A 14946-nucleotide genomic window follows, 5' to 3' on the forward strand; every position below is an offset into this window, starting at 1 on the left:
AAAGGACAATTCACTATTGTTAAGCAATGTTCTATTTTTTTTCCCAACATCTTAAAAGGGCTTGTCCACCTTTGTAGCCAATTTTTTCTTACTTAAAAATGCATGCCATTTGTGCTAAAATAAAATACTTTTGGATTTCATTAAAAATCTAGCATCATTTGCCTTGGATAGCCTCTGTATTACACAGTCTATTGCTGGCGGCAGAATAAGGTAACAGGGTCAGCCACACTATTTTATCAGATGTGTTGGAGACATGATTTTCTGGCTCTCAGTTATATAGGCGACAGGTTCTCCTGCTCTTTTAGTGCAGCTTTCCTCATAGGCTGCACAGATCTCCAGGCCGTACAATGGCTACTGATGGACGAGCATGTGACCAGACTGGTCCTTTGGTCTCCTCCAATAGAAAAGCAGCTTTATCATGTGAGGTTTTCTATTTGATGAGACTGATGGACCGGTCTGGTCACCTGCAAATCCGCCAGCAGCCATTGTATGGCCCGGAGAGCTGTGCAGTCTGTGAGGAAAGCTGCACTAAAAGAGCAGGAGGAGAACCTGTCACCAGTATAATAGGAAGAGCCACAAAATCATGACCCAACACATCTGATAAAATAATATGTCCGACCCAGTTACCTCATTCTGCAGCCAGCAATAGACCGTGTAATAGAGGCTATGGGAGACAAACTGTACAAGATTTTTAATGAAACCCAATAGCAAAAATGATTTTTAGCTTTAATTGCAAGCATTTAAGAAAGAAAAATGGCCCCAAAGGTGGACAACCCCTTCTAAGCAGCACAACTCGTGAAAATGCAGGACATAAATAAAGGCGCATACGTCACTGAGCTTCTCCTCCAGTTCTTCATAGAGTGAATGTTTGAGGTAAAACATGAAGCCTTTCCCGTAGCCCTGCTGCGAGTCTTTAGACAGCACACGCTCTATCACATCGGACATGGACAAGCAGGACATTTTGTAGTAAGGAAGAGCAAGGTGGGAATTCTTTGTGTCCAAGCTGATGACCAAAAAAAGTGGTAAAATAAAAGAAAATTAATGGGATATATAAAATAACATTCTACTATGTTATGAAACCACATGCATCAGTAAAGACCTTCAAAACGATGGTTTCTTTCATGTCTTACAGGGGTTGTCCTCAACCTAAAAAAAAACTGGATGGTTGAAGAAGACACCACTTCTTAAACAGTGGGAGTCCGACTGCCACAACCTGCACAGATTCTCAGGATGAAGGGGTATGAAGTGATGCAGCCTTCACAGGTTTTTAGGTTTTGCCATCACAGTGCCACCCTTATGCACCAGCTGCATGGAGAACTGCTGGATATTCCCAATCACCTGGATAAAGCGATGTGGTATTATTGGACAATCTCTTCAACCCCTTCACGACAAGTGATGCACACATACGTCACACTCAGGTACAGGGGTATGGAGTGGAGTCAGGTTCTCTAACAGCAGTGAATTGGGGTGTGCTCTGACCGTTGCTGTTACCTACATGTCACTGCGAATTTCTAACACTGGCATTGAAGAAATGAATTCAAATGTCGTGACCGTTCTGGAGCCCATCAAATCTTCCTCCACCCCGCAATGCAATTCCAGGGTGCTGATGAGCTGAAACAGTAGCCAGGGGCCTTCTGAAAGCCCCCCATCGTCACCATCTTTGTACTTGCTGGGCTGCAGAAATCATCATTTCTTTTATATATTGCAGCATATGGTTCGAGAAATCAAGGCTCAAGAGATTGCAGATTTAGGTCACATGTTGAGATTGATACATATACATAATTATTTATATATTAATATTAGATATACAGTACAGACCAAAAGTTTGGGCACACCTTCTCATTTAAAGATTTTTCTGTATTTTCATGACTTTGAAAATTGTACATTCACACTGAAGGCATCAAAACTATGAATTAACACATGTGGAATTATATACTTAACAAAAAAGTGTGAAACAACTGAAAATATGTCTAAAATTCTAGGTTCTTCAAAGTAGCCACCTTTTGCTTTGATGACTGCTTTGCACACTCTTGGCATTCTCTTGATGAGCTTCAAGAGGTAGTCACTTCACAGGTGTGCCCTGTCAGGTTTAATAAGTGGGACTTCTTGCCTTATAAATGGGGTTGGGACCATCAGTTGTGTTGTGCAGAAGTCTGGTGGATACACAGCTGATAGTCCTACTGAATAGACTGTTAGAATTTGTATTATGGCAAGAAAAAAGCAGCTAAGTAAAGCAAAACGATTGGCCATCATTACTTTAAGAAATGAAGGTCAGTCAGTCCGAAAAATTGGGCAAACTTTGAAAGTGTCCCCAAGAGCAGTTACAAAAACCATCAAGTGCTACAAAGAAACTGGCTCACATGAGGACCGCCCCAGGAAAGGAAGACCAAGAGTCACCTCTGCTTCTGAGGAGAAGTTTATCCGAGTCACCAGCCTCAGAAATCACAGGTTAACAGCAGCTCAGATTAGAGACCAGGTCAATGCCACACAGAGTTCTAGCAGCAGACACATCTCTTCAACAACTGTTAAGAGGAGACTTTGTGCAGCAGGCCTTCATGGTAAAATAGCTGCTAGGAAACCACTGCTAAGGACAGGCAACAAGCAGAAGAGACTTGTTTGGGCTAAAGAACACAAGGAATGGACATTAGACCAGTGGAAATCTGCGCTTTGGTCTGATGAGTCCAAATTTGAGATATTTGGTTCCAACCACCATGTCTTTGTGCGACGCAGAAAAGGTGAACGGATGGACTCTACATGCCTGGTTCCCACCGTGAAGCATGGAGGAGGAGGTGTGATGGTGTGGGGGTGCTTTGCTGGTGACACTGTTGGGGATTTATTCAAAATTGAAGGCATACTGAACCAGCATGGCTACCACAGCATCTTGCAGCGGCATGCTATTGCATCCGGTTTGCGTTTACTTGGACCATCATTTATTTTTCAACAGGACAATGACCCCAAACACACCTCCAGGCTGTGTAAGGGCTATTTGACCAAGGAGAGTGATGGGGTGCTACACCAGATGACCTGGCCTCCACAGTCACCAGACCTGAACCCAATCGAGATGGTTTGGGGTGAGCTTGACCGCAGAGTGAAGGCAAAAGGGCCAACAAGTGCTAAGCATCTCTGGGAACTCCTTCAAGATTGTTGGAAGACCATTTCCGGTGACTACCTCTTGAAGCTCATTAAGAGAATGCCAAGAGTGTGCAAAGCAGTCATCAAAGCAAAAGGTGGCTACTTTGAAGAACCTAGAATATAAGACATATTTTAAGTTGTTTCATACTTTTTTGTTAAGTATATAATTCCACATGTGTTAATTCATAGTTTTGATGCCTTCAGTGTGAATGTACAATTTTCATAGTCATGAAAATACAGAAAAATCTTTAAATGAGGCGTGTCCAAACTTTTGGTCTGTACTGTATATACACACACAGAATTGCTGTTTCTTGGTCACCATACCTCCCGCAAAATAAATGCAGTTAAAACTGATTAAAGTATGCTATAAAAACACGAGTTCCCCATGCAAAAATAAGCCAGTGACATTGATGGAAAACTGACTGGATCTCTAAAAAATTACGTGTAATTTTTTTCCTTCCCTTTATTTCTTGGAATAAGGAGAAGAAAAAATTTAGTGACTTCATTTCCGAATTCTCACCTGCTGAAGCAATCTCCCAAGTACGCACAGCTCTCTCTGAATGCCGCCATCAGCTCCTTCTGGGCTTCAGAATCCACCAAATTTGGGTTTAATAATGCCGCTCTCAGCAAGAGGTGGGCTTCACTCAGGAGGTGAATACTGCCATGGGTCTTCACCGTCTCATATCTCTTGCTGTACTCTACCTGATAAAGACAGCAGATAGAATGGATGACCAAGAAAATTCAGTATAGTATGTAAATCCTGGCCAGAAAGTATGGTAACAAAACAATCCAACACGTTTCACAATGCTCTAAATGCAGACTCCTTATAGTCATCCATCTGCCAAGACTTAAGGCCCCGTCACACATAACGAGATCGCTAGCGAGATCGCTGATGAGTCACGGTTTGGTGACGCAATAGCGATCTCGCTAGCGATCTCGTTATGTCTGACAGGTAGCAACGATCAGGCCCCTGCTGTGAGATCGCTGATCGTTACAAAGCTTCCTGGACCATTCCTGGGTCGTTGCGCTCCCGCTGGGCAGTGTGCATCGTTGTATTTGACACCTTGTCAACGACCTCGCTAGCGATTCAGAACTGAGACACATTGAGGTGCATAAATTGGACTTTTCTGCGTTCATCGTCCCTGATTGGTGGTCGCTACTGCGTCCTTGTTTTTTTCAGATCCCACCAGCGTTCTCCGGCTGTGACTCCACTTTGAACAAATCAGACATCTTTAGCGAAGTAGGTATTGTTTGGGGTCTCAAATGAGTTTCCATTTTTAATTCATTTATAGGACATCTACCAATTATCTGCTATCATTGCTCTTCAGGGAGGGAGGGAGGGCTTGGCTTCTATCTGTATATATATGCTTTTGCATGGGCAGATATTTTAGGGGTCTCGTGCACACACACCCACACAGCACGTTTTCTGACACGCTGTCGTGGCCAACCGCTTCAGAGTTTTTCATACGCCAATTAACATGAAGCTTAAATCAATAGACTGTTCTTTTGGCCTGTTGCACGCTTCAAAACTTTCTTCGTCGACGTGATGCAATTACGTACTGTCCGCCTGGCTTTGTGGACTCTGTGGACCGAGCCAATGGGGAAGTGGAGCTCGGTGAATAGCGTGCAAACGATCCTGCAATTGCAGGCCTTCAACCAGTGGGACATGGCAGAAACACCCATGATGCGAAGACCTGCCGCGACAACTGCTGCCAGTATTTTAACGGTCCTGGTGCCCCGTCACACATAACGAGATCGCTAACGAGATCGCTATTGAAGCCAAGCCCTCCCTCCCTGAAGAGCAATGATAGCAGATAATTGGTAGATGTCCTATAAATGAATTAAAAATGGAAACTCATTTGAGACCCCAAACAATACCTACTTCGCTAAAGATGTCTGATTTGTTCAAAGTGGAGTCACAGCCGGAGAACGCTGGTGGGATCTGAAAAAAACAAGGACGCAGTAGTGACCACCAATCAGGGACGATGAACGCAGAAAAGTCCAATTTATGCACCTCAATGTGTCTCAGTTCCGAATCGCTAGCGAGGTCGTTGACAAGGTGTCAAATACAGCGATGCACACTGCCCAGCGGGAGCGCAACGACCCAGGAATGGTCCAGGAAGCTTTGTAACGATCAGCGATCTCACAGCAGGAGCCTGATCGTTGCTACCTGTCAGACATAACGAGATCGCTAGCGAGATCGCTATTGCGTCACCAAACCGTGACTCATCAGCGATCTCGCTAGCGATCTCGTTATGTGTGACGGGGCCTTTACAGTTTCTGCAGTTGTTCTTACTGTTTAACTTCTAATTGCTTTACAGGATGCCCTTGAATGTCTTATTTGCACAGCCACTTCTATCCTAACAATGTGGAAAAGAACATCCAAAGAGAGGATCACACTAGACTTTAATTAACAGGGTTTTGTAGCTTTAGATATTAAAGGGCCCATATGAGCAAAACAGCGTAATTTAATTATGGTACTTTATTAATTTTACCATTTTATTGTTGACTCTCTTCCTTAGGTAGTCTATACAGAATATCACGTGATGTGCTTGTTTTCCATCTACATACCAACAAGGCTGTAAATGTGGTGGAAGAGAGGAATTCTGGAGGACATTCTGCGTGTTACAAAGATCATGTTTGTGGTATAGATCAATCTACTACTTTAATCTTATGGAAGTGTTTGCGCTGTTTCTTTGAACTATGTCTGCACCAGTCTCATTTTTACATCTGTTAGGTGGGTTTGTGTTTTTGCTATTTTTTAATCAGTAGAATATCAAGAGACATTTCAAGCACGTTGTGGTCAAATAGCATTGATTGGCAGGCGCCGTCATGTGTGAGTGAGACCACGACACTGTGTATACTACGCACACAGAAGACGACCGGAGAGGAGCAGTGGTGAAATGTAGGTGAACACTAGTACTGGGGGAGATTGCAAAATAAGTTATGCATCATACACAGAGACAGCAATTAAAGGGTTTATTTATAAATCAGAAAAATTTGATCCGGCCCGCTTACTAGATACAGACGGTGCCTGCACATAAGATGCTTGGCACAGGGGCACCCGCCACAGTCACATATACAACACAGAATGTAGAATTCTCCCTGCACCAAGTTTCTTTGTGGTTGGAATAGGAGGAATTATTCCTGGTGATAAAACATTTTTTTAGGGGTTCACCCATGTTATCAATGCTTGATATCATAGATACAGGGAGACATATGGAAGGCACAGATCATATATTACATCATGATCCCTGAAAATGCAGCCCAGGACCAAATAAGTGAACACTACAGGGATTCTGCATAAAATGTAAATCTTTATTAGTCAATTACTATAATGGAAAGATTAAAATAGGATATGGTGCCTCATGCCAAAACAGACAGTAACTAAAACCTAATAAGCAATGTATAGGACAAACCAAGCTAACTGATTTCATTAACAATCTAGGTACAATCATACACCCTTTGTGTGTCATATGAATAACCGTGATACCAAGTTATGCATATAAATGCCCAGACTGGATCCACCATAACAATAAATACATGGTAAAAATATTTTCTTTACCCATGAAAAAGTGCTGGTGGTATCAACGATAGGTAAGATACTGCATTCCTCCACCCCGACGCGCGTTTTGCCTTGCTTTTTCTGGGGGAAATTAAATCAGTGAGCTATGTTTGTCATATACACACTGCTTATTAGGTTTTAGTTACTGTGTCTGTTTTTGGCATGAGGCTTCCCAACTGTGGGAGCAGCAGTGCTGGAATGAAGGAGGTTGTATCAGGTATCTACTGCTCCTATTCTTTAAGCACACTTTTTCTCTTGCCTATTTGTTATGAGATGTACAAAATTAGAAAAATCTAGCCATTCTATTCAAATGCAGCACCTCACGTGTCCACGTGCTGTGTCTGGTATTGCACCTCCGCCTCATTTACTTCAATGAAGCCGAGCTACAATACCAGACAAGGCATGGATGGGAGTGACACCGCAGATCAGCCATGTTCTACTAATCTTGTACCGCCCCTGTAAGATGAATACATTACACCATGCACACATACTTGTACTAAATGTAATAAAAATGAATACCATTTCTTTGTAGAGCTGGAGAGTAGGTGTAGTGCTCACAACATACAGATTCCAGCCATGTTCAGACACACTGGGGGTCTTGTCCTTCACACTGCTCGCTTTTCTTGGGCTACAATGAAATGTAAACTAGCATGAAACATACACACCAGTTGTTACTAGATCGCTTTGGGAAAAAGTGTGGATTTAGTAAAAACTGGCTAATCTTTCCCTGTTCTTGTGAAAAGGGTTGTCCGGTGTTTGATGAGGGACCAACGGCTGGGACTCTCACCAATTGGCAGAACGGGAACTTATACCTGCTGAAATGGAGCGTCAGTGTCCAAGCACGACTGCGGCCCTATTCACCTCCTATGGGACTGCCGAGCGCTGAGCTCTGCTTTTTCCAGCAATCCCATAGGGAATGAATGGAGCTGCGGTCGAGCATGTACACTACGGCTCTATTCTAACAGGGATAAAGAGTTCCTCTTTCTGCCAATCGAAGTGGGTAACAGTGGTTGGACCCCCACTGATCTATAAGTTATTACCCATTCTATGGATAGGTGAAAACTTGTCTTCACCGGACAACCCCTTTAAGGCATTTTCCTACCGATCTACAGGCTGGGTTATAAGTGTCTGATCACAAATGGCCCCTTTGTGCAGGGACCACCACCAGTCAGAAACCAAGTTCCACCACACTACAAGCCCTCAGATACAAGGCGCTTTGGTGGAGTGACAGTGGCACGTGAGCGGTGACGCTCAATTTAAATTTTTCCAGACTTTTTCCTGACTTGGTTTGTCCAGTATGGAAGAATGGGGGGCTCAAGACCCTCGCCCATGTGATCAGCGCTGTATTTTCTATTTTTATATTACAGTGTTCTCCTTACCAATCAATAAGAAACAAGGTATAAAAGGCAAAAATTACCTCTTGGCATTTTTTCTTTTTTTATTTGCCCCATCCTCAATATCCGCTCTTGTCAAGATGATTATGTAGTTATTAAAGTGCTGGATGGCTTTTAATCCAATAAATAGTTGCATCCTTAGTGTACTGACATTGAGGGATACCGGCGGGCAAGTCTGGGAACGAAAAAGGGTAAAGTTCATAAACGCTAGAGAAGAACCTAAAGCCAACTGGCTCCCGGAAATAAAGAGGTGTATACAGCAAAGTGAAGCGGACAGGACAGCGCCTGAAATCTGATATATGTAAATCGTTATCCAATAGCCCTCAATATTACTGAACAATTCACAACCAGATGAATTGTACGCTCTGGTCTGCTGCACGGGCCTGGTCATACTACGGCTTTGGGTCTGATCTCCCATACACGCTTGCATCAGTCTAGTCTGCATGTTTATTGCTTTAGAGGAAGAGGAGGGTGCAACTGCCTGTGATTTATAAGAAAAACTACAACATGCCTAAAGTTTGTGTCCCCTGACACATCTCAGAGGAAAAACGGCCCCAACACACATTAAATTGTCAGGGGATCTGACTTCATTAATCTAATGCATGTGGACAGCATATAGGGAACGTAAAATTATTTTTTTATTTTTTTTTTAAATTAAACACAGGAGTTTTTCAGGATTTTGATCAATCAAATCAGATTGATTGAAGTCCGACTCCCAGGAGCACTGCTGATCCGCTGTGTACCAGGCACAGCTCAGCACATTTAGTAGATACTGTGCTTGGCATTGCAGATCAATCCCAACACTACACCGGGTAAATAGCATTAAACCTCAATGACCCACCACATACAGTTGAAACCAGAAGTTTACATACACTATATAAAAAGACACATATGTATGTTTTTGTCAATATCTGACATGAAATCAGAATAAACCTTTCCCATTTTAGATCAATTAAGATTACCAGAATTTTTAATATTTGCCAAATGCCAGAATAATGAGAGAGAGAGAATGTTTTAAGGCATTTTTATTACTTACTGTAAAGTCAAAAGTTTACATACACTAAGATTACTATGCCTTTAAACAATTATGAACTGCTCAAATGATGATGTCATGTGTTTGGAAGCTTCTGATTTTTGTGCAACATGTGAGTTAGAGACACACCTGTGGATGTATTTTAATGCACACCTGAAACACACTGCTTTCTTGTGTAGCATCATAGGAAAGTCTAAAGAAATCAGCCAAGATATCAGGAAGACAATTGTAGACTTGCACAAGTCTGGCTCATCCCTGGGCACAATTTCAAGATACCTGAAGGTGTCTCGTTCATCTGTACAAACAATTATATGCAAGTACAAACAAGATGGGAATGTCCAGTCATCATACCGCTCAGAAAGGAGACGGGTTCTGTGTCCCAGAGATGAACGTGCTTTGGTCCGACATGTGCATATCAATCCAAGGGCAAAAGCAAAAGACCTTGTGAAGATGATGGCGGAAGCTGGTAAGATTGTGTCAATAACCACAGTGAAAAGAGTACTGTATCAACATGGGTTGAAAGGCCACTCTGCCAGGAAGAAGCCATTACTCCAAAAGAAACAGAAAAAAGCCAGATTAATGTTTGCAAATGCACACAGGAACAAAGACCTTTTTGGAGACCTGTCCAGATGAAACTAAAATTGAACTTTTTGGGCATAATGACCAGCGAGACGTTTGGAAGCGTAAGAACACCATTCCAACTGTGAAACATGAGGGTGGCAGCATCATGTTGTGGGATTGTTTTGCTGCAGGAGGGACTGGTGCACTTCACAAAATAGATGGCATCATGAGAAAAGAAGATTATGTAGCAATACTGAAGCAACATCTGAAGACATCAGCCAGGAAGTTAAAGCTTGGGCAGAAATGGGTCTTCCAAATGGACAATGACCCAAAGCATACTGCCAAAATGGTAACAAAGTGGCTTAAGGATAACAAAGTCAATGTTTTGGAGTGGCGATCACAAAGCCCTCATCTCAATCCTATTGAAAATGTATGGGCAAAGCTAAAAAGGCAGGTGTGAGCAAGGTGACCTACAACCTGGATCAGTTACACCAGTTTTGTCAGGAGGAATGGGCTCAAATTCCGACCAACTATTGTGAGAAGCTTGTGGATGGATATCCCAAACATTTGTCCCAAGTCATTCAGTTTAAGCGCAATGATACCAAATATTAATGAAATGTATGTAAACTTCTAACTTTGCATTAAGTAATAAAAATGCCTTAAAATATTCTCTCTCTCATATTATTCTGGCATTTGGTAAATATTAAAAATTATGGTAATCCTAATTGACCCCTAAGCTCTGTATAACTTCGCCCTCACCACTGAGGCAGCTTTCTGTGTACACTGTGCATAGGCAGAAAGCTGCCAATCAGTGGTGGAGGCGGGATTGTACAGAGATCATGAATAAGGAGGACTACATGGTAACAGGTTTACTAGTCCACTAGTGATAAAATCTGTTTTATCAGGAGATTATCTAAACTACAGCAAATAGCACAGTAAGTGACATATCGCATGAATTAGGGTCTCAGTATTTACATTAAGCTGCTCTCAATAAAACAGAACTGTACTTTCAACAAATGTTGCATAAATCAATAGTACAGGTGATAAGAAACGTTGTAATGTATCTCATCAGAGAAAGCAGCTTCCTTCCCCACCTCCTCCTGAAGTCACCATACACTGTGGAAAAAGTAGCACAAGTCCGTCTTGCTCTGAAGAGGTGTTTCTATTATACTTTTCCTCTGATTGTTCATCTCCTGGTTTCAGATTAGCAATACTGATGTAAAATACTGACCAAATACTGAATGTGATCTTAGAGATACTTTTCTTATTTTTTTTTTTTATCAGCATCTCTTCTAAAAGGAACTGAACACTAAATTACATTTCAAAATATCATGGTCATGACTTAGAGTGACCGTCATTTTAATTTTTATTTCATAAATCAATAGTACACATGAAAATAAGCAACTTTGTAATATATCTTATCAGAGAAATCTGTTTCTTTCTCTGACAGGACTGATCAGTCATGATCAAAATTCTCAATTCTAAGGTAAAATCTGTATTCAGTGAAGATAGACTTTCCCATTACAGAGATAGGGTCATATACCTTCATAGTTGTATCAATATAGGGGTCCTCTTCCCGAGCTGCGGCTGCGCTGCACCTGACTGTGAAGCACTGCAAATTGTTACTGTAAAGAGAAAATTGGAAAAAATATTATTTTATTAATAATTACTTATATGCAGACAACTTCCCAATTCTTGTAATGTGCATGACAGCTCTAAAGGCTCTGCACAAGTAATGTCTAGATAAGGAGATTTTTGTGTACTCACCGTAAAATCTCTTTCTCTTAGCCTCTAATTGGGGGACACAGGACCATGGGTTATGCTGCTGTCCACTAGGAGGCGACACTATGCTTAATCTGAAAAAGATTAACATTGGCTCCTCCCATGCAGTATACACCCCTGGACGGCGTCAGCCATCTTCAGTTTTGTGCAAAAGACACAGATATCATAGTCATACCTATAAAAAGGCAACTATAGATAAATAATATAGTTATGCCTATAAAAAAGGTAACTATATAAGAACTCAAAGGAAAACCAATATGAGAACTCAACTTTAACGGCCCTGAAGGGCAACAGGGTGGGTGCTGTGTCCCCCAATTAGAGGCTAAGAGAAAGATTTTACGGTGAGTACACAAAAATCTCCTTTACTCTGTCGCCTCATTGGGGGACACAGGACCATGGGACGTCCCAAAGCAGTCCCTGGGTGGGAAGCAATGGACGAATATCATGTGGGCGGTTCCCTAGGATTGGGATACCGCCGCTTGTAGCACGCGTCTGCCCAGGCTCGCGTCTGCTGGGGACTGGGTATGAACGCTGTAGTGCTTGGTAAATGTGTGTAGGCTGGTCCAGGTGGCTGCCTTACACACTTGTTGTGCCAAGGCCTGTTGGCGATTGGCCCAGGAGGCCCCTACCGTACATGTAGAATGGGCCTTAATACCAGCGGGAAGGGGAGAATTTTTGAGGCGGTAAGCCTCTTGTATGGAGGACTTAAACCACCTGGCAAGGGTAGCCTTAGAGGCTGGAAGACCCTTGCGACCACCTTCCAAAAGGACGAAAAGAGAGTCCGATTTTCTGAAGGGCGCATGCAAAGCCTTTTCCACTCTATGAACCGGAGCCGGACAGAGGGATGGTAAGGAAATCTCTTTGTTGAGATGGAAGCCTGAGACAACCTTTGGGAGAAAGGATGGAACCGTACGAAGGACTACCTTATCCTGGAGAAAATTTAGGAATGGTTGTCTGCGGGAGAGTGTCGTGAGCTCAGACACTCTTCGCAGTGACGTGATCGCAACAGGGAAAAACCACCTTCTGAGATAGAAGACGGAGTGGAGTTTCCTTAAGTGGTTCAAAGGGTGCTTCCTGTAGTATTGTGAGCACCAGGTTAAGGTCCCACGTTTCTAGTGGTCGATTGTAGGGTGGAATCAAACATGAAACCCCCTGAAGAAAAAGCTCTGACTTGCGGTCTGTGTGCAATGCTTTTCTGAAAAAGTACAGACCAAGCTGATACTTGGCTTTTAGGGGAGGCCAGAGATAGTTTGGCTTCCAGGCCGGATTGAAAAAAAGCCGAGTACCCTAGGAAAGGAATAGGGTAGTGGGGCATGGTTACAAGATTCGCACCAGGTAAAGAAGGCTTTCCAGGTACAGTAATAAATCTTGGCAGAGTTTGGTTTTCTTGCTCTGAACGTGGTTGTAATGACGTCTGGCGAAAAACCTGCTTGTGTTAACACCCAGGTTTCAATGGCCACGTCGTCAAACTGAGGGCTTCAAAGTTCTGATGGTAGAACGGACCTTGTGACAGAAGATCCGGGCGGTCGGGAAGACGCCAGGGAGCGTCTGCAATGAGCCGTACTATGTCGGCGTACCATGTACGCCTGGGTCAGTCCGGAGCGATTAGGATGGTTGGAACTCCTTCCTGTTTGATCTTTCTCACCACTCTGGAAATCAGAGGGAGAGGCGGAAAAAAATACAGAAGTTGGAACTTGGCCCAATCCTGAACCAGGGCGTCCGCCGCCAGAGTTCGCTGACCGTGTGATCTAGCCATGAAGTTGGCGACTTTGGCATTGAGGTGAGATGCCATTAGGTCCACATCCGGAGTGCCCCAACGATGGCAGATCTACTGGAGGACTTCGGGGTGGAGAGCCCATTCTCCAGAGTGTATTTCTTGTCGGCTGAGGAAGTCTGCTTCCCAGTTGTCTACACCCGGAATGTGGACTGCAGAGATAACAGAGTCCGTTGTCTCTGCCCAGTGGATAATGTGTGTCACTTCTCACATTGCTTGAGCGCTGCGGGTCCCCCCTTGGTGACTGACGTATGCCACGGCCGTGGCATTGTCCAACTGGACTCTGATGTGGGAAGCTGCCAGTAAGTGCTGGAATGCTCTCAGCGCCAGGAGGATGGCCCGAATTTTCAGAATATTGGTGGGCAAGGTTGCTTCCGCTGGAAACCATTTGCCCTGTGCTCTGTGGAGTAGATATACTGCACCACAACCCGTCAGGCTTGTGTCGGTGGTCAGGATCTTCCATTGACCTGGGAGAAAGGATTTTCCTTTTGTCAGAGAGGACCGGTTGAACCACCAATGAAGGAACTTCTCGGCTGACGACTTCCGTTGTAATCTACTGTCGAGGGAAGAAGGATTCCTGTCGCAAGACCTGAGAATGTCTAATTGGAGAGGTCTGAGGTGAAGCTGAGCAAATGGAACTGCTTCTATTGACGCCACCATCCTGCCAAGGACTCTCATGGCGAATCAGAGAGATCGGGAGGATTGAATAGCATTCCTGGAATGTCAAGGATTGGGTTGGTGTTGGTGACGGCTTTGCAAGTTCACTAACCAACCTAGGCGGTTCAGAGTGACGATCGTGATTGAGACGCTGAACTCACAGTCCCTGAAGGTGGGAGCCTTGACGAGGAGATAGTCTAGGTATGGGATGACTACTATATATCTGGAGTGTAAGACCTGCATGGTGGTTGCCATGACTTTGGTGAACACTCTGGGAGCTGTGGCGAGCCCGAACGGGAGAGCCACGAACTGGTAGTGGTTCTGATTGATTGCGAACCTGAGGAATGTCTTGATGAGCAGGTGCAATTGTATGTGCAAGTACGCATCCTGAATGTCTAGGGATGCGAGATATTCTCCTTTTTCCATGGATGCTATGATAGAGCGAGGCGATTCCATTCGAAAATGACGTACTCTTACATACTTGTGGATGTTTGAGATCTAAAACGGGCCTTGCTCCGCCTCCTTTCTTGGGGACTACAAAAAGATTGCAGTAGGACCCGTGAAAGCGCTCGGCTGTTGGGACAGGCATTATGACTTGCGCTTGAAGTAGTGAGAAGACCTTCTGGTGAGAAGCCTGGGCTTTTTCTAGCGGCTTTGGGGGCACAGAAATGATGAATCTGTTTGGAGGGGATTCTATTTTGTATCCTGAAGATACTAGCTCCCTGACCCGCCTGTCTTTTGTAACAGGCAGCCAGACTTGGCAAAATAGCGAAAGTCGGTCGCCTACTGGTGGGGACTCCTTTAGAGACCACGAGCGTTTGATTGGCCTGTCTTTGACCGCCATGTCTTGTCCGACTTTTGGGTCGACCTGGAGACTTGCTTGCAGGTGAAGCGGCTGTTAGTCTGTGCTGGACGAGAGACGGACCAGCCGGAAGAGTTCCGAAAGGACCGGAACCTAGTTTGGTTACGTTTATTAAAATTGCGTTTTGACTTCAGTTGGGGAAGAGAGGTACTCTTACCCCCTGGGGCGTTGGATATCATTGTGTCC

The 14946-nt window shown here is 43.8% G+C and overlaps 1 protein-coding gene across 3 annotated transcripts in view; it reads right to left on the reverse strand.

Annotated features, from left to right (window-relative positions):
• The window catches only part of HPS3 (HPS3 biogenesis of lysosomal organelles complex 2 subunit 1), a 69595-nt gene that overhangs the window by 18635 nt on the left and 36014 nt on the right, over positions 1-14946 (reverse strand). For all 3 annotated transcript variants that reach the window (XM_073674644.1, XM_073674643.1, XM_073674645.1), the window contains 5 exons: positions 11229-11310; positions 8115-8266; positions 7217-7325; positions 3653-3834; positions 829-1003 (listed from right to left, as the gene is read on the reverse strand). In XM_073674644.1, coding sequence (XP_073530745.1) covers positions 829-1003; positions 3653-3834; positions 7217-7325; positions 8115-8266; positions 11229-11310 — 700 coding nt within the window. The remainder of the gene's footprint in view (positions 1-828; positions 1004-3652; positions 3835-7216; positions 7326-8114; positions 8267-11228; positions 11311-14946) is intronic.

Source organism: Phyllobates terribilis, unplaced genomic scaffold, assembly GCF_046119375.1.
Source record: "Phyllobates terribilis strain yellow unplaced genomic scaffold, ASM4611937v1 Scaffold_3__8_contigs__length_932513732, whole genome shotgun sequence".
NCBI classification, from domain to species: Eukaryota; Metazoa; Chordata; class Amphibia; order Anura; family Dendrobatidae; genus Phyllobates; species Phyllobates terribilis.